This window comes from Hyperolius riggenbachi, chromosome 8, assembly GCF_040937935.1.
Source record: "Hyperolius riggenbachi isolate aHypRig1 chromosome 8, aHypRig1.pri, whole genome shotgun sequence".
Taxonomy (NCBI): domain Eukaryota; kingdom Metazoa; phylum Chordata; class Amphibia; order Anura; family Hyperoliidae; genus Hyperolius; species Hyperolius riggenbachi.
This window is the reverse complement of record NC_090653.1, coordinates 242,424,946-242,443,480: the sequence shown is the minus strand read 5'-3', so window position 1 is coordinate 242,443,480 and position 18,535 is coordinate 242,424,946. Positions and strand designations below refer to the sequence as shown.

The 18,535-nt window shown below is 47.8% G+C and overlaps 1 protein-coding gene across 1 annotated transcript in view; it reads left to right on the top strand.

The window, feature by feature from the left end:
* The window catches only part of NCS1 (neuronal calcium sensor 1), a 147,830-nt gene that overhangs the window by 71,412 nt on the left and 57,883 nt on the right, over positions 1–18,535 (top strand). Inside the window, exon 2 of the mRNA XM_068248459.1 lies at positions 1,837–1,861. Within this exon, the coding sequence (XP_068104560.1) occupies positions 1,837–1,861 (25 nt within the window). The remainder of the gene's footprint in view (positions 1–1,836; positions 1,862–18,535) is intronic.

Here is an 18,535-nt window from a genome sequence, read left to right as displayed (position 1 = left end):
TCCCTGGTTCGACATCTGCAAGGAGTTTGTATGTTCTCCCCGTGTCTGTGTGGGTTTCCTCCAGGCATTCTGGTTTCCTCCCACATCCCAAAAACATACAGATAAGTTAATTAGCTTCCCCCTAAATTGGCCCTAGACTACAATAAATACACTACACGATACATACGACTATGGTAGGGATTAGATTGTGAGCTCCTCTGAGGGGCAGTTAGTGACAAGACTATATTCTCTGTACAGCGCTGCGTAAGATGTCGGCGCTATATAAATACTAAATAATAATAATAATAATACTATCCCAGGAAAAAAAAGTACACACACATATAAGTAGTGAAATACTTTGGTGCCCTGCGGATTCGCGCTACAATTTGTTACTCAGCACAGAGTGGCTTAAGATTTGGTACTCTGCGCAGTCACGGAGATTTGGTACTCTGCGCAGAGTCGCTGAGTGGCCGGTTACCCTTTCTAATTAGGACTTCAGTAGAAGGTGTAGGGCGATGATTAGAGAGATGTGGTAAGGCCTGCAAAGGGGATGGGTTTCTGGCAGGGCTTCAAGAAGTGCTGTCAGCGTGTCTTAAAAGATTAGCGATTTTTTTTTCTTTTTGCGACTAATTCCGCGACCTCACGACCTGGGTAGAGGTGCATGATTATGTGAATGACGGATAGTGGTGCGCAGCGATGACGACCTTAACGGCGTTACTACGCTGTATTCCCCATCTGGCACTGGGCCAATCAGGAAATGACGCACGCTTTGTGGTCACTTCCTGCTTTTGGGGGATGTGGAAGTGCATGGAAGCGTATTGTGAAAATACACTTCAGCGCATGCATGTCACCATTTCAAGAATCCCTGCATCGCCATCTACTAACATGACTTCTGGGCCGACGCAGATCCCCGAAACTCAATGCAGAAGCCACACGGTAACGTAGTTCCAGACCTGAGACAGGGGTGCGGTGAAAACGTCACTTCGCACGACCAAAAATGGGTGCATGCTTCCAATAGCCGGTGCGAAGCCCATTTTTGGTCACGGGGGATGGGGATTATTAGTTGTGGGGAGGGGGGTTATTAGTTGCCGGTGGCAGTTATTTGTTGCCCACTGGGGGAGGGGTGGTGGTCCTGAGTGAGAGTAGGGAGAGGTGGGATCATAGTGAAATGGCAAATATTACCAATATTTCACTGTACCAGTTAGGTTGTAGAATGAATATCAATAAATTTACCGATATTCTGCTACTGCTATAAAATGCTTCCTGTATCTTTTTTTTTCGATTACGCCCGCGCCCAAATTAGTGCGCGGCATTTTAAAATGTACTCATTAATCCAACATGCTTTGCCCTGCTGAAGGATAGGCTGTAGGCACTCTGCACACTAGCTGTTCTGGATGTGTGTTTAGCTTCTCAGGGACCTAAAGAAAGAATCTGCATACTCACTCACTGAGCACAAGTGATGCATCATGGGAGTTCCTTCTAGCTCACATAAAGCTGAGTAATTGCAAAAACCTTCTGTTCTGGGAAAGCAAAATTATATTTAGCATAGACTAAACGTAGATCCTTCAAGACTTTACTCTGTCATCGGATGTGGTTCTCCTAAGCCAGACTGTGTCCTTTTTCTCTGGCAGTTTAGTTTGGATTAGACGATCCATAATTCTGTAACAGTTTTCCAGCGGGGAGCATGATTCAGTGATACAAATATATGGCGTTAATGATTGCCCTTAAAATAGCGCTGACGTGGGCTCCCGCTCCCTGTGAGGTCTTGCTTTTATATTGGGCCTTTTTTTAATGGGGTGGAAGAGGCAAAAACTTCCAGTGTGATTTTAATCCTCTTTGTTTTGTTTTGTCTTGCAGTTACCGAGAAGGAGGTGCAGCAATGGTGAGTCACTGAACTGTTCCTAACTATAGCCCTGCCAGTTGTGTGTGCATCTGGGGAGCCCTGTGCATTGTGGGCGGAGTCAGGCATGTGATAGGAGGAGTGCATCAACTGTCATCAGATCAGAATATTACTTGCAATTTACAATTTTCCAATATAAGTGATGCAAATATGTAATATTTACCAAGCTGCCTGTCTAGTCAGGCTAGGGACGAGTTAGCATGGTATAAGTCTGATGTTTTTAAGATGGGCCTGAACTCTTGCACAGGACAGAAGGGAAACTTAGAGAAATGCACCCTGTATGTATTTAGAGAGTTTAGCTTGTGTAATTCCCCTTCATCTTGATCTCAGCTATGTCAGCTGGCTGCCTCCGCAGAGCAGCTAATTTGTAAACGCAGGATGTTAACCCTATGCCTGCTTCCATGAAAGCAGGAAGTAGACACACTGCAGATATATTGTAGTAAGGTATCCGTTCCTACCACACACAGCACATCTATTTTCAATAGATTCCAACCTGGGAATCTTTTGAAAATCAGTTGCTCGAACTGCAGCCTTGCACTGGTGATGGCAGCAACAGCCCTAGGATGGTTTCCAATAGATCTCATGCTGAAATCTATTGAAAATCGCTGTGCAGTGTGTGGGCAGGCAATAGAATCCTATGGGATCTGATTCGATCAGAGAGGGATTTATCTGATGGTCCATCGGATGGCAGATCAACAGGTGTGTGGCCAGTGGGGCGCAACTACAGCCCCTGCAAGGGATGCAGCCGATGGGGTGCCCTCCGGGGGAGAAGCCTGAGGGGGGCCCCGGGCTCTGGGGCCCTCCAGGGAAATTTTTAGGGACAGGAGGCGGCGCAGTGCAGGAAGGGGAAGCAGCAGGCACAAAAAGCTGCAGGGAGGGGGGGCTCAACTCACTCCCCGCACCTCAGGCTACCATCATCGCTTCTGCCTCTAAGGGGGGGGGGGGGTGGTGATCGAAAGTTTTGCAAAGGGGCTCAGTGATTTCTAGTTATGCCCCTGGTGGCCACCTTAAAGGTAATATCCGGGCCTATAAAAAATCTGCTTACCTAGCAGCCGCTATGTCCCACACCGCATCTCTGCTCTTAGCCTCTGGCTCCCGGTCCCCTCCGGTGCGAGGGCGTCCTCTACTGCGTCTGCACGGGCGCCGCTGTCAATCAAGTCCACGTTGTCCAGAGTGTACTGCGCAGGCTCAGAAGTACTGCACATGCGCAGTACACTCCGGACAACATGAACTTGATTTACAGCGGTGTTCACGCAGGCGCAATGGAGGCCTTTCTCGCGAGATCTGCCTTTGCAGCAGCGTGGACCCTAGGCTGGGACATGTTGGCTGCAAGGGGCTGGAGGAAGTCCCGGGTAAGTAGATCTTTTTTTTTTTTTTTTCTTATTCGCTCTGTTCGCACCTGCTCCTGAACCATGTGGCGCCAGCGGGAGCGGACAGTATAGTTTCCGCTCTGATGGTCCGCTGTGATCTGACTGGAGCCTGGGGCAGATGCGCACCCTCATTGGCTAGATGGGAGAACACATCTGCCTGTCCCAGGATTATCGTGGACTGCACAGAAGTGCGGCCAGCTTACCGCATCTAATCCAGCTGTATCGGAGCTGTCCACTTAGCGATGAGCTGAGAACGGACAAAAAATGTTTGTTCTCCACTCCAGTGGGAACACAGCCTCCTACATATAGTGATACTGAAGACAACCTGAAAGTGGCCAGTCTACACTCTGTCCTGAGATCTCTAGATTCTGTAATGTGGAGGTGGTGTATGTGAGTAGCAGCCGGGGAATCTGCCTTATATGTCTCGGAGAGTCGGAGCGCACTGTGCGCAGACAGCGACTGACACTCGGGGTATTTGGAGGAATGCGTGAAACCAGGGATCATCCGTCTCAGAATAAACCTTTGTCTTTTCATATTTCACTCTCGCTGCTACGCCGCCGGCTGCAGGGGGAAGCTCCACGCTGAGCAAGCGAGATCCCTTCCACAGAATAAACACTGTTCATTCTCAGCATGCAAATACAGTTCTCATCCAGCTGAGGAAAGACTGCATAGAATCCCTTCCAGATTAACAGAATACATTTTACTGCACTTATTTATCTGCTTTTGTTCTATAGATAAGAAAACGGGCCATGCCAGTGCTGCCGCTTAAACCTTTTAAAATGACTGCTAAAGCTGGCTGTATACTTATCCGTAGTTTCTTCATTCTTCAAAGAACGAAGTACTTAACTCGTTAATATTATTATTATTTATAGTGCCTACACATTCCGTGGCGCTGTACAAAGTTAAGGTGCCCGTGCATCAGATGATGTATAGGCAGATCAACCAAGAGACAGATCTCTCCTTGATCCAATCTGATGTGATAGAAATCTGCTACCTGCCCATACGCTGCAGGCCGATTCCTGATCAATTTCAGCATGAAATCTCTTGAGAATCGGCCTTGTGCCACTGCATCTGCTGCCTCGCCTCCCCTGACGCTGTCCCCTCTAGTTTAAATTGCCCCCCCAGTGCCAGTATACTTTACCTGTGAGTGTCCATCGTTGTCTCCGGCTTCATACACATCCTGGCGTATATGTGGACGCGTGTGTGTCACACATGTGCTCACGTTTCAACAGCAACCACGTGGGTCACATGTATGAAGACGGAGGCCGGAGCCAGTGTCGGACACAGACAGGTGAAGTATACTGCACCGGGGGTAGGGTGAACATTTTACATTAGGGGAGACAGTGCCGAGGGTTCTACTGCATTTGTCGCTCATCCCGATATCGCTCGCCTTACAGCCTCACACCCAATTGAGCAATGTGGCTCTACATCTTACAGCATGACCGATTGATAAATGCAACCAATTTCGGCCCGAAATTGGTCGCACCGTCGATTGGGCATGCTCTTGGCGGCACAGATTTTCATCCGATTACAATAATCGAATCTGATGGTCGATCGGCTGCCAAGTTGCCTGATGTTTGGCCACTCTAATGCTAGGCATACACGGCTCGACGCAGGCTTATTAATCGAGCCGCTGATGGCTCGATTGATAATATCCGACGTGTTCGATCACCGCGGGGATCGATTCCGCGTTCCATACCCGCGGGTGGTATTAGCGGCGAATCAAGCGGAAGATAAGAAGCACCGGCGGGGACGAGCGGGAATCGATCCGGGCGGATGAGCGGGGACACGGCGGGAGTCGATCCGACGGCTAATCGGCCGCCGGATCGACCCGTGTATGCCCAGCATAAAAAGCAAACAAGAAACAAACATTTGGTGTATAATAATACAGACAATGGTCTACACAAAATGTAGAGGTTGGTGCATAATACAGAATTGGTAGACATACATAGTGATTATAGTGAAAATTGTAACATGGTGATGTATTTGTATAAATGTATTTGCTATTTCACAAAATGGTGAGAGTCCTTTCCTTGCAAGCTTACAATCTAAAAGGAATAGGGAGGAAACAAAAGGTTGGGGTAGTATACAATATGTATACCTAGAGGAAGTGGTGAGGCACGTGAGAAATCTTGTACATGTGTATGTGCGGAGGTGTTTCTAGAAGAGGACAGAAGATCTGAGAATGTGGCTGGGTTGGTATCTGGAAACTAGTGAGGAGATATACATTGGAGAGAGATTGTGGAGAGCTTTGTAGGTTAGGGTTAATGCCTGGTACACACGATGCAATTTCCCATCAGACTAACAGTCGAATCTCTCCCCCAGAGTAGCCCTGTTAGGCCTATTGGACAGTACTCCTCCGGGCAAACACCCCCAATATTTGGTCAGAATTTGGCGTTTTTAGAGACCTTACGTACCTGGAAATCAGACAAACCTACCTCACTTAACTCGTGGAAACGTACAATTCGGAAAGCCATGCCCTTATACCCCCTAACCTATAAAAGCCGCCACTGCCCGCAATGTTTTGACAGGCCATGGGCCCCTTGGTATAAAAATGTTGCTGCTTCCCCCTCTGGTCCGGAAGACTAGTTAAAGAGGAACTGTCACGAAAATCTTAAAATTTAAAACACATACAAATATGAAGTACGTTTCTCCCAGAGTAAAACGAGCCATAAATTACTTTTCTCCTATGTTCGTGTCACTTACAGCAAGTAGTAGAAATCTGACAGAACCGACAGATTTTGGACTAGCCCATCTTCTCATGGGGGGTTTCAGGGTTTTCTTTATTTTTAAAAGCACTTAGTGATAGGCAGTTGCTCCGTCCAACTGCCAAAATAGTGTGAAGCGTGCAGGGAGGCTGGCCAGCATCTGTGTTTTAATCATTCTCAGAGAATGTCTTTATAAAGAATAAACGCCATGCTGACAATCCCCCATGAAGAGATGGACTAGCCCAAAACCTGTCTGTAATGTCAGATTTGTACTACCTACTGTGAGTGACAGCAACATAGGAGAAAAGTAATTTATGGCTCATTTTACACTGGGAGAAATGTAATTCTTATTTGTATGTGTTTTAAATGTTAAGGTTTTCGTGTCTCCTCTTTAAGTTTAATCCTAACCTGCTACGGGACCCTGGTAGATAGGTTAGAGAGGTTCTATATGGGTCCTAACTGTCCTATGGAGGTGAGCATCGAAGACTTTTCCTTTCTTCCTCCCTCTTTCTTTCCTTCTTCTTCCTCCTCCTCCTTCTTCTCCTGTTTTTCATCAGTCTTGCTGCATTGGTACAGGTTTCATTACCAATTATTAGACTTCAAGGGTTGCTATATAGGATGTTTGTTATCATTTATTGCATTATAACCTATTTGCAAAAGTACCCACTATGTTATGACCTTGACCTGTGCTAATGTTAAGTAATCTTTTGCAGTTTTACTATTCTTGTTATTATGGCCTTGTCTTTATAATCAATAAAAATTGATTTGTTAAAAATCGACAATTTTCAACAGGTCCGATCTGACTTCCAATTGTTTTTCTGATTGATTTTCCAATCACTTCTATACAAAATCAATCAGAAAAACTATCGGAAATCAGATCAGACCTGTCGAAAATGATCGATTTGACCAACAATCTGATAGCAAATTGCATTGTTTGTGCCAGGCATAAGAGTTTGAACTGAATCCTCTGGTTACTTAGCAACCAATAAGGAGCTTGATAGAGAGCAGCAGAGTAAGAACGAAAAGAAAGATGAATGAGACGAGCCGCTGAGTTCAGTACAGATTGGAGAGGTGCCAGTCTGTTAGTTAGTAGTCCACAAAGTAGTGTATTACAATAGTCCAGGTGAGATATTATGAGAGCATGTGGTAACATTTTAGTAGTGTCCTAATATAATTGCCAGTGATGTTGTCATCTGAAAGACCTCAGTAAACTGAAGGTAATGCTAGGAGCCTCTATGTGTGCTAGCTTTTGCAAACTGTAAAATGAGTAAAAATAATATTCACAAGCCAGGGCCAGAGTCATAGGCAAATGGGGGGGGGGGGGGGCTTTGGGGTAGGATTACAGCTGCCCAGAATCCCCCCTCAGACCAGGAATGCTCTGCAGTGTCTGGGAACAGGCACAAGTTGAGACACCAGAATATCTGCAGGAATCCTACAGCTCGCAGCACTGCCCCCTTCTTTTCCTGCTACAGTTGACTTTGGAAGTAGCAACAGCGTGTGTACAGAGCATGGAGCAGCAGTGTGTGTACAGAGCATGGAGCAGCAGTGTGTGTACAGAGCATGGAGCAGCAGTGTGTGTACAGAGCATGGAGCAACAGCGTGTGTACAGAGCATGGAGCAGCAGTGTGTGTTTACAGAGCACGGTGCAGCAGTGTTTGTACTGTACAGAGCAAGGAACAGCAGCGTGTGTACAGAGCAGGGAGCAGCAGCGTGTGTACAGAGCAGGGAGCAGCAGCGTGTGTACAGAGCATGGAGCAGCAGCGTGTGTACAGAGCATGGAGCAGCAGCGTGTGTACAGAGCATGGAGCAGCAGCGTGTGTACAGAGCATGGAGCAGCAGCATGTGTACAGAGCATGGAGCAGCAGTGTGTGTGTACAGAGCATGGAGCAGCAGTGTGTGTGTACAGAGCATGGAGCAGCAGTGTGTGTGTACAGAGCATGGAGCAGCAGTGTGTGTGTACAGAGCATGGAACAGCAGTGTGTGTGTACAGAGCATGGAACAGCAGTGTGTGTGTACAGAGCATGGAGCAGCAGCGTGTGTACAGAGCATGGAGCAGCAGTGTGTGTGTGTACAGAGCATGGAACAGCAGTGTGTGTGTGTGTACAGAGCACAGAGCAGCAGTGTGTGTACAGAGCACGGAGCAGCTGTGTGTGTACGGAGCAGCTGTGTGTGTACAGAGCAAGGAGCAGTAGTGTGTGTACAGAGCACAGAGCAGCTGTGTGTGTACAGAGCAAGGAGCAGCAGTGTGTGTACAGAGCACAGAGCAGCTGTGTGTGTACAGAGCACGGAGCAGCTGTGTGTGTACAGAGCACGGAGCAGCTGTGTGTGTACAGAGCACGGAGCAGCTGTGTGTGTACAGAGCACGGAGCAGCTGTGTGTGTACAGAGCACGGAGCAGCTGTGTGTGTACAGAGCACGGAGCAGCTGTGTGTGTACAGAGCACGGAGCAGCTGTGTGTGTACAGAGCACGGAGCAGCAGTGTGTGTGTACAGAGCATGGAGCAGCAGTGTGTGTGTACAGAGCATGGAACAGCAGTGTGTGTGTACAGAGCATGAAGCAGCAGCGTGTGTACAGAGCACGGAGCAGCTGTGTGTGTACAGAGCACGGAGCAGCTGTGTGTGTACAGAGCACGGAGCAGCTGTGTGTGTACAGAACATGGAGCAACAGTGTGTTTGTACAGAACATGGAGCAGCAGCGTGTATACAGAGCATGGAGCAGCAGTGTGTGTACAGAACATGGAGCAGCAGTGTGTGTGTACAGAGCATGGAGCAGCAGTGTGTGTGTACAGAGCATGGAGCAGCAGTGTGTGTGTACAGAGCATGGAGCAGCAGTGTGTGTGTACAGAGCATGGAGCAGCAGTGTGTGTGTACAGAGCACGGATGTGTACAGAGCACGGAGCAGCTGTGTGTGTACAGAGCACGGAGCAGCTGTGTGTGTACAGAGCATGGAGCAGCAGCGTGTGTACAGAGCATGGAGCATCAGCGTGTGTACAGAGCATGGAGCAGCAGCGTGTGTACAGAGCATGGAGCAACAGCGTGTGTACAGAGCATGGAGCAACAGCGTGTGTACAGAGCATGGAGCAACAGCGTGTGTACAGAGCATGGAGCAGCAGTGTGTGTGTACAGAGCATGGAGCAGCAGTGTGTGTGTACAGAGCATGGAGCAGCAGTGTGTGTGTACAGAGCATGGAGCAGCAGTGTGTGTGTACAGGGCATGGAGCAGCAGTGTGTGTGTACAGAGCATGGAGCAGCAGCGTGTGTACAGAGCATGGAGCAGCAGCGTGTGTACAGAGCATGGAGCAGCAGCGTGTGTACAGAGTAGGCCTGAAAGTTAAATCGAATTTAAATCGATATCGTCATCACCCAGCTCACAATTTCGGAATCGTCAAAGTGGCAATTTCTGCGATGACGTTATTTCCACATGAAAAATGTTTGAAGAAGCGGCTTCAAACTTCCCCCAAGTCTCAGCGCGTGCAGCCCGCAGCATAGGCTGTGTTTGACATACTTTTTGACAGTAGTCAAACACTTTCCATCCTCTCTCTCCATCTGCCAGCTCTTGTGCATGGCATACTTCCTGGTTCCTGTATGTCACATGACATACAGGAAGTATGCCGTGCATTAGACGGGCATCGCTGGACTCGTGCTGGAAGGTATGCCCAGCACAGCTGCAGCTTGGGGGACAGGGGGCACAAGAGAGAGGCACAAAGAGAGAGGGGGGGACAGAGAAACACAGAGGGGAACAAAGCTTGATTTTAAGGAAATCGTAAATCGAATCAAAATCGTGATTTCGGACAGAAATCGCTCAATTCAATTTTTTACTAAAATCGTTCAGGCCTAGTACAGAGCATGGGGCAGCAGCGTGTGTACAGAACATGGGGCAGCAGCGTGTGTACATAGCATGGGGCAGCAGCGTGTGTACAGAGCATGGGGCAGCAGCGTGTGTACAGAGCATGGGGCAGCAGCGTGTGTACAGAGCATGGGGCAGCAGCGTGTGTACAGAGCATGGGGCAGCAGCGTGTGTACAGAGCATGGGACAGCAGCGTGTGTACAGAGCATGGGACAGCAGCGTGTGTACAGAGCATGGGGCAGCAGCGTGTGTACAGAGCATGGGGCAGCAGCGTGTGTACAGAGCATGGGGCAGCAGCGTGTGTACAGAGCATGGGACAGCAGCGTGTGTACAGAGCATGGGACAGCAGCGTGTGTACAGAGCATGGGACAGCAGCGTGTGTACAGAGCATGGGACAGCAGCGTGTGTACAGAGCATGGGACAGCAGCGTGTGTACAGAGCATGGGACAGCAGCGTGTGTACAGGGCATGGGACAGCAGCGTGTGTACAGGGCATGGGGCAGCAGCGTGTGTACAGAGCATGGGGCAGCAGCGTGTGTACAGAGCATGGGGCAGCAGCGTGTGTACAGAGGATAGAGCAGCAAAGTGTGTACAGAGCGTGGAGCAGCTTTGGGGAATTTAACAGAGTCTGGTATGAGCACAGCCCTGAGCCCTGCTGTGTCAATGCTTCACTTTCTCCTTCATTACCAATGTCAACTGTCCTCATTATTATCTGTATCCAAACTGCTCCTGATCAATCCTATTGTCAGTTGGTTGGTAAATTGCATTTTGTGTACCCAGCATGATGTCCTACCATATTAGTATATTGTATTATGTGTTGCTGAGGGAGACCTTTCAGGAATCCCCCAAACACCCCCCCCCCCCCCCCCCCTTCCCCTGAACATCCTGGATTTGCCCTGACAGTACCTGCCTTCACTCAGTATCTAGGCAATGATAACTGACCAGTGATTCCAATAGTCAGTGCTAAAAGGACACGGTCCCCACCCCCAACACTGTCTAATTATAATAATCACATATAATGATCACATGATGTGGCGAATTACCAAAACCTGCTTACAAGGACCGCTGCATCTAAATTCAAACAGTTACCCAAGGGATGCCCTCATTGAAAACCGCATATCCAGTCGGTCATCAGTTCCAGATATTCCAGCTACTGTATAAATTTCACGTCTTCATTTTATTATGTTCATAATGCATTTCTATGGCACTGAACTGACCTCTTCCACAGCACTTTAGTTGGCGTCGATACTCAGACTGTTTGCTGTAGAGTTCAGATCCCGCCATGTATAATATTAACTTATTTGTGAGCCTGTTAGGAGTGATTCACCTCCATAGCATGCAGTACTGGTGAATGTATTATGGAACTTCATAAATTAGAAGTTTATATTAATGAGGCTAGGTGAATCACGAAATGGGTGAGTCATAACCTAGGCGCAGGGTTGAAACTGCCGTCCCCCTATTGAGTTAAAGGATAATTGTACATTTTTAACGTTCTGTGCATGGGAAGTTTTAAAGTGGAGCTGAACTCTTGCACAGGACAGAAGAAAAGCATAGAGAAATGCACCGTGTATGTATTTAGAGAGTTTAGCCACTCTAATTCCCCCTCTTCTGTGACTAATCACAAGCGTAATTTGACCTGTCAGCTCGTTGTCTCAGGAGTACAGCTAATTTGTAAACATATGATGTTGACCCTATGTGCGCTTCCATGACAGCAGGAAGTAGACACTGCAGATTAATTGCAGGATTTGCATCAGCTGTAATAAAGAATTTTTTTTAAGGTTAATATGCTGTTGCTTATCTTTTAGAGCGTAAAAGGAAGTTCTGCGTTCAGGTCTGCTTTAGAAGTAGCTCCTGAACAGTAATTGTCACAGACCCCAGGTTTCTGTCACACCTAGCATCCAGGACTATAGTCTTCTGCACCAGTAATCTGAGAGCAGGCTTACAGACCACCATTGTGCACACAGAAAGAATTGATCACTTGCCACCATGTGTCTGTAGGGACACGAGCTAAAAAAGGATCAGTTATACAAAACAACCTTTGTTTAGTGGTGGTGCTCAGAGGAGGGGTTTAAATACTGTGAATAGAGTAGGGCTGTGGAGTTGGAGTCGGAACAATTTTGGGTACCTGGAGTCTGAGTTGGAGTCGGTGGTTTCATAAACTGAGGAGTCAGAGTTGGATGATTTTTATATCGACTCCACAGCCCTGGTGAGAACAGGAGATAGCCTTATATGATTTTATATTATTTATTTACAAAAGTAAAATGAGTGCATTATTAAAAGATGTAATTTTTGGAATAATATTACATTATAAATTATTTATTAACAGTGTTTGCCCACTGTAACATTTTTCCTGTCCCTGATTTACACTTTGAAATTTATCACAGGTGACAGCAGGCTAGCCAGGGGATCTCTGCCGAATATTTATTTACTGAGTTCTAAATAGAAAGAAAATAGAAAATATACCTGGTCTAGAATGCTTGGGGGGGGGGGGGGGGAGATTGGTGAGCGAGGAATTCTATATCTATATACATATATAGATATATAGATAGATAGATATATAGATAGATAGATAGATAGATAGATAGATAGATAGATAGTGCTTCTGATGCGGAAAGCATAAAAATTACAGTAAAGTGTGTATTCTGAATATTTTACTGCATTCTGCTTACGTCACTACAGCGCCTCTTTAAATCGACAATAAATAAAAGGGAATGAAAATGAAAGTGGTTACCTTAACTGTAAAAAAAAAATGAGTTTTACTTACCTGGGGCATCCACCAGCCCCCTGCAGCCATCCTGTGCCCTCGCAGTCACTCATGGCTCCTCTGGTCCCCCGCTGGCAGCTAGTTTCGTTTTTGCCGACTGGGAGTCGGCCGGCCGCCATGCGTATGTTTTTACGCATCCCTGCTGGTGCAGGAAGCTATTGCAGACATCAACAAGTACATTTTTACGCGTTACGGTTGCGTATGCATGGCGGCCGGCCAACTCCCAGTCGGCAAAAATGAAACTACCTGCCAGCGGGGGACTGGAGGAGCCGTGAGTGACTGCGAGGGCACAGGATGGCTGCAGGGTGCTGGTAGATGCCCCAGCTAAGTAAAACTTTTTTTTTTACAGTTAAGGTCCCCTTTAAGTCTGTAAGTTTTTTTTTGGAATTAGAGGCCTGTTGTGATCTTCCACAGAGACTCCAGTCTAGTCCACTCTGGAAGAGGCAAAATAGTCTTTATAGTCTTAAGGTAGCCATACACTGGTCGATTTGCCATTAGATCGACCAGCTGACAGATCCCTATCTGATCGAATCTGATCAGAGAGGGATCGTATGGCTGCCTTTACTGCAAACAGATTGTGAATCGATTTCAGCCTGAAACAGATCACAATCTGTGGAGCCGCCGCTGCCGCCTGTCCCCCCCCCGGTCATACATTACCTGACGCTGGCTCCCGGGCATCTTCTCCGCATCTTCTCCACGCTGCACCCGCTCCATCCCGGCGCTTCCTGTGTCACTCCGTGACCAGGAAGTTCAAATAGAGCGCCCTCTATTTGATCTTCCTGGTCACTGCAGTGACAGGAAGCGCCGGGATGGAGCCGGTGCAGCGCGGAGACGATGCGGAGAAGACGCCCGGGAGCCAGCGTCAGGTAATGTATACCTGATCGGATCGGCCGCCGCTAGCGACACACTCCCTACCCGCGGGCGATCGAGGGTAATTTCCCGCACGGCGCGATCGACGGACCGATCCGATTTCGGGAGGAAATCGGATCGGCGGGTGCGTTTAGCGCGAACGATTGGCAGCAGATTAGATCGCAGGATCGAATCTGCTGTCGAAACGGCCGCGAATCGGGCCAGTGTATGGCCACCTTTAGGCTGCTTTCACAGTGGGACGTTACAGGCGCTCGTTAGAGCAGCCTGTAACGTAGCCCACCGCACAGTAATAAAAAATCAATGGGCTGTTCACAGTGCCCACGTTGCATTACATTGTAACGCAAGACGTCAAGACAACATACTGCATGCAGTACTTTATAAGCGGCTAAGCCGCGTTAGACTGCTTGCCCATGCTCAGTAATGTTGGGGAGGAGGGGAGAGCGGCCAGGCACATGGCTAATTAATATTTACTGCACTTTGTGACGTGTGGAGTGTTTACTTCCTGGAGCGGCCGCTCTGTGCGGCGATTGGCTGGCGGGACCACGTGATGCCGCATGCGTCCAAGAGTACGCATCACGGACGCCAGAGTGAGCTGCACAACGCGGCTTGCTCTGACGTCCACATCCAACACCACCAGGCGTTGCGTTAGGGGCACGTTAGACCATAACGTCCCCTAAAACGCAACGTCCTGGTGGGAAAGTAGCCTTAAGCCATTAGGTAGGGGTTGTTGGCTCCCTTGAAGAGGCAGAGCCTTTTGCAAAACTGATCCATTTCAGTATTGAGATGCAGGATCTAAATAATTGTGTAATTTCCACTAACTTCTGTTACTGACTGTACTCCAGTAAAATAAATACCCACTTATCTTCTCCATGTAGATCTGAACCATTACTATCATCCCTTCTTTTGTTCCTGAGAAATTAAAAAATTCATTTTGCCATATTTGCCAGAATGAATGAATGAAACATTGATAAAACCAGTTTACTTTGATAGGATTGATAGAAAACAAACAGGAGCGTTCTATGGTGCGTTATCGTTTCTTAGAACTGCTAAAATGAGTGAAATCACCCTTACAAGATGATCAAACAGTATTTCACTCAACTAGTGGGTAGGCGGGGAAACCCTTCACAACTTCTCTCTCTGGAATCTGCAGTTATGGGCAGCAGTATGGGCGCCCTAGCGGTAGAGGAACTGGTCCGAGGAGAGTTGTGGGCAGGGATGGTCCGGTGCCTGCAGCATCCTGACACCTTTCGGCATACCTATGCCTTCATCAGATCATTGCTAGGAGGCATGAAAAAGTAGCCGGGTGGGGTGCAACTGGGGGAATGCAATGCCAGTGCTACTCTTCTTACAGCACAGGAGGAGGATGAGGAGGATAGTCGATGACAGCCGGGTGCTACACAAAATTAGCTGGGTGGCGCACTTGGCTAAAAGAGCCTGGGGAGAATACTGCTGGGTGAGTGTCCATCTTGAACTAATGTCTGCATGAAAATACAACTGCTCCAAAATCGCAATCACACCAAAAATTGAACCACTGAACATCACCGCTGCTGGACACAACAAACAGCTCTGGAATTTCGACCGACTGCAATCGTCGGTAAACACATTGAGAGGAATGCTGCCTTTAATGTCGATGCGAGGGGTGTGTTCAATCATGGCAATAAACAATAAGAACAGACATCAGCAGCCATCCCTCTGAACCAACCCTTAGAGTGCTTGACTTCCTATTTCTTTAGAGTGCGCACTAATTACACACGTCGGTCAGGACAGTAATGAGTTATTAAAACCACCTGTAATCCAGAATGGAGAAAAGACCAATTCTGATTGAGTTGATAAGCCACTTTAAACAGTGTATAAATGTTGTTACTTTGGCACAAAGGCAGGTAGGATAACTACATAGGCAGTAACGAATTGGGAGATAAGTTTGTACTAATTGCAATGCCAGACTAAATCCATGTTTAAGGTACCTAAACTGAAAAAAACGATTAACCCTTCGCACTCTCGCATGCAAATGTTCAAACAAATGCATAGTGCAGACACGCAAACACATTCATTGCAATGAATGTGTTTGCGTGTCTGCACTATGCATGTTACAGGGCCAGAGTTAGGACACCTATGTTTACCTGGGTACTTCTGCGCAGTATAGGTGACTAAGCATAAAAATGCATTCTTCTGTGAACTAAGACCCCGGCTTTTAACTTAGCTGTAGGGATAACAGTTGTGCCTGGATGAATGAATCTGTAAATGCATTTGTTTGAACATTTGCATGCGAGAGTGCGAAGGGTTAATAGATTTTTGCTGTTTTCTAGCCACACCCCCTTCAGCACCTCCCTTTCCTTAACTTATTTAATGTCCTAACTAGATGCGATGTGCCTGGATATATGTATTTTTTTTCTTGTTACTGACCCCTGTGGCTAGGGTCTAATTCAGAGCACTCCCTCCTTCCCCTGTATGTGTTTGTCAGCATGCACACAGCTAATGCTGGTGTATGTGCATGGTGCACATGGATACATTACATTAGCTCCCTTGTGCGATTGGTAAGATGCACTATCTGTCCCAGGAGAGGACGTCAGGATGTGTGCTCCTAATCCATTGATAGGTTTGATGCAATGAATGTGTTTGCGTGTCTGCACTATGCATGTTACAGGGCCAGAGTTAGGACACCTATGTTTACCTGGGTACTTCTGCGCAGTATAGGTGACTAAGCATAAGAATGCATTCTTCTGTGAACTAAGACCCCGACTTTTAACTTAGCTGTAGGGATAACAGTTGTGCCTGGATGAGTGAATCTGTGAATGCATTTGTTTGAACATTTGCATGCGAGAGTGCGAAGGGTTAATAGATTTTTGCTGTTTTCTAGCCACACCCCCTTCAGCACCTCCCTTTCCTTAACTTATTTAATGTCCTAACTAGATGCAATGTGCCTGGATATATGTTTTGTTTTTTTTAAACTGAACAAAACACCTAAATTTTGGATATGTGCCTTGTGTATTACCTTATTAGGATTAATAAGGTAAAGGTGTCTGTGGGCTCCAGGGTCCCCCATTCCCCGGCTTTAGCTGCTGTTTTTCCTGCAACTGGAAACCAGTGCTTCCTTTTACTTGTCTTGCACAGTTTGTTGGCAGTACACTACTTTTCTTTTCACCCCTCTTGACTGGCTCAGTGGCATTAGACACACCTGGGCTACTGTGAGAGCTGCTTCCTGCCCTCCTGTGGCATAATTTCTTAAAAGCCTTTGCAAGGGCAGAAAACTGCCGTGGCACTTTTTCAGAAGGGGGCATGGCTAAATAACAAAACCTGTTTTTTTAGGCACAAAAGGTCTGTTTATTTTAAACATTTATTCATGCCACTTCTGTGGACTGTGCTGACAGTGTGGCATTTATTTTTTACACTTTTAGGTCCGTTTTAAGGTGTACCTGAGACAGAAAAAAATATATATACATGCCTGGGGCTTCCTCCAGGCTGATCGCTTCCTCGCCATCCTCCCCCGCTGCCTGGATCGTTCGTGATACGGCCCTGAATGTCCTTCAGTCGGGACCAGTTGGCGCAGACCGGCCACAAGTGCTCCCGTCGCTGGGAGCGTAGTACTGCGCAGGGGCAGAAAACTCCTGGCAGCGGGAGCACAACAGGGGCGCATGCGTGGCTGGTTGGGCGCATGCGCAGAACGCCTCAGATTGGAGGACTTTCGGGGGGGAATTGTGGAGCATCCAGGCAGCAAAGGAGGGTGGCAAGGGAGCATATCTGCCTGGAGGGAGCTGGAGGAAGCCCCAGGTAGGTATTATTCTTTTAAATTCCCTGTCTCCGATTTTAACTCTGGCCTCACTGAAATCCCTTTATTACAGTTACATTTTATTGTTAACTGATACCTTATTCTTTTCTCTTTTTTTCCATTTTGTAACCCTGGTTGTGTTACTGTGTATGCAGAAACAGGGCTGTGACACTATGCAGGCCAGAGGTAGAGTCTGCGCAGCTCTGGGTAATGTGCTTGAGCGCATCCCCGCCGCTCCTCCGCCTCCTCCTCTCCGGAGAGTCAGACCCCGGCTGTCACACAGGGCAATGTCTCCTGGGATTTCTATGCTGCAGACACTCTTAGAAAGAGCTGAGCTTACAGCTGGCAGTCAAGCGGATAACTGAGCTTAGGGGGAAGAATCAAGTCATGAATGGCTCACCTGTGACCTGTGTAACATTACTACTAGACATAGGAGAGCGGCCAGTCATGCAGGCCGGATCCAGCTGCCCCAAAGCAGAAACTTTTCTTTCTCTCTCTGTCATTTTGCCTTCTTAAAGTGTACCTGAGCCTAAAGACCCGTTTCCATTACAAGTGGTGCGACGCGGCTACATACACGCATTGCACCGCGGCTGCACTAAAACCAATGCACCAGTTTCCATTGCGTGGTGGTTGTGCGGAGCATCCGCCTGCCGTGTCCTTCTATACCTTTCCGCTTTGGGAGATGCGGAAGTGACGCAAACGAGCGGAATTGATGTGATGCAATAGTCACATCACATCCCTTCAACAGGTGAAAAAGGGCCCTAAGGGAAAGGAAAAAAAATGTATACATACCTGGGGAGTCCTCTATCCCCCTTCAGGCTAATCGGTCCCCCAGCATCTTCCCAGGCCGCCTGTGTCTTTCACTAGGTGGCCCAGTAATTCCGCCAGTCGGCACAGTCCGGCCGTGTGGACTCTCACATTGCGCTTCCTTAGCCAGGAGTGTTCTGCTTGCATAACTCTCCCAGTGGTGGGAGCGGGATGGGGTGTGTGCAGCCGGCCCATGCGTGGGCAGTACGCCACAACTGGGGGAATTACCGGGCCACCTAGTGCAGGATATAGGCGGCCTGGGAAGACAGAGAGGGAAAAATTAGGTTGAAGGGAGCACTTGAGAATTGGGACATACTATGATGGGCTCTGGGGAGCTGAAACACACTAAAGTAGAGTTCCAGGTACCCGGGACTTTACCAACCAGCAGGGCACAGGGGGATACCTCTCTAATTATGCGGAAACTACTTACAAAGGCTCCGGGTTCTGGTCCTCTTTGCTCCTGCAGCTGCTGGCTGCTCTGCTGCATCCTCGTATGGCATTTCGTGACGTTTCGGGAACCGTACAGAG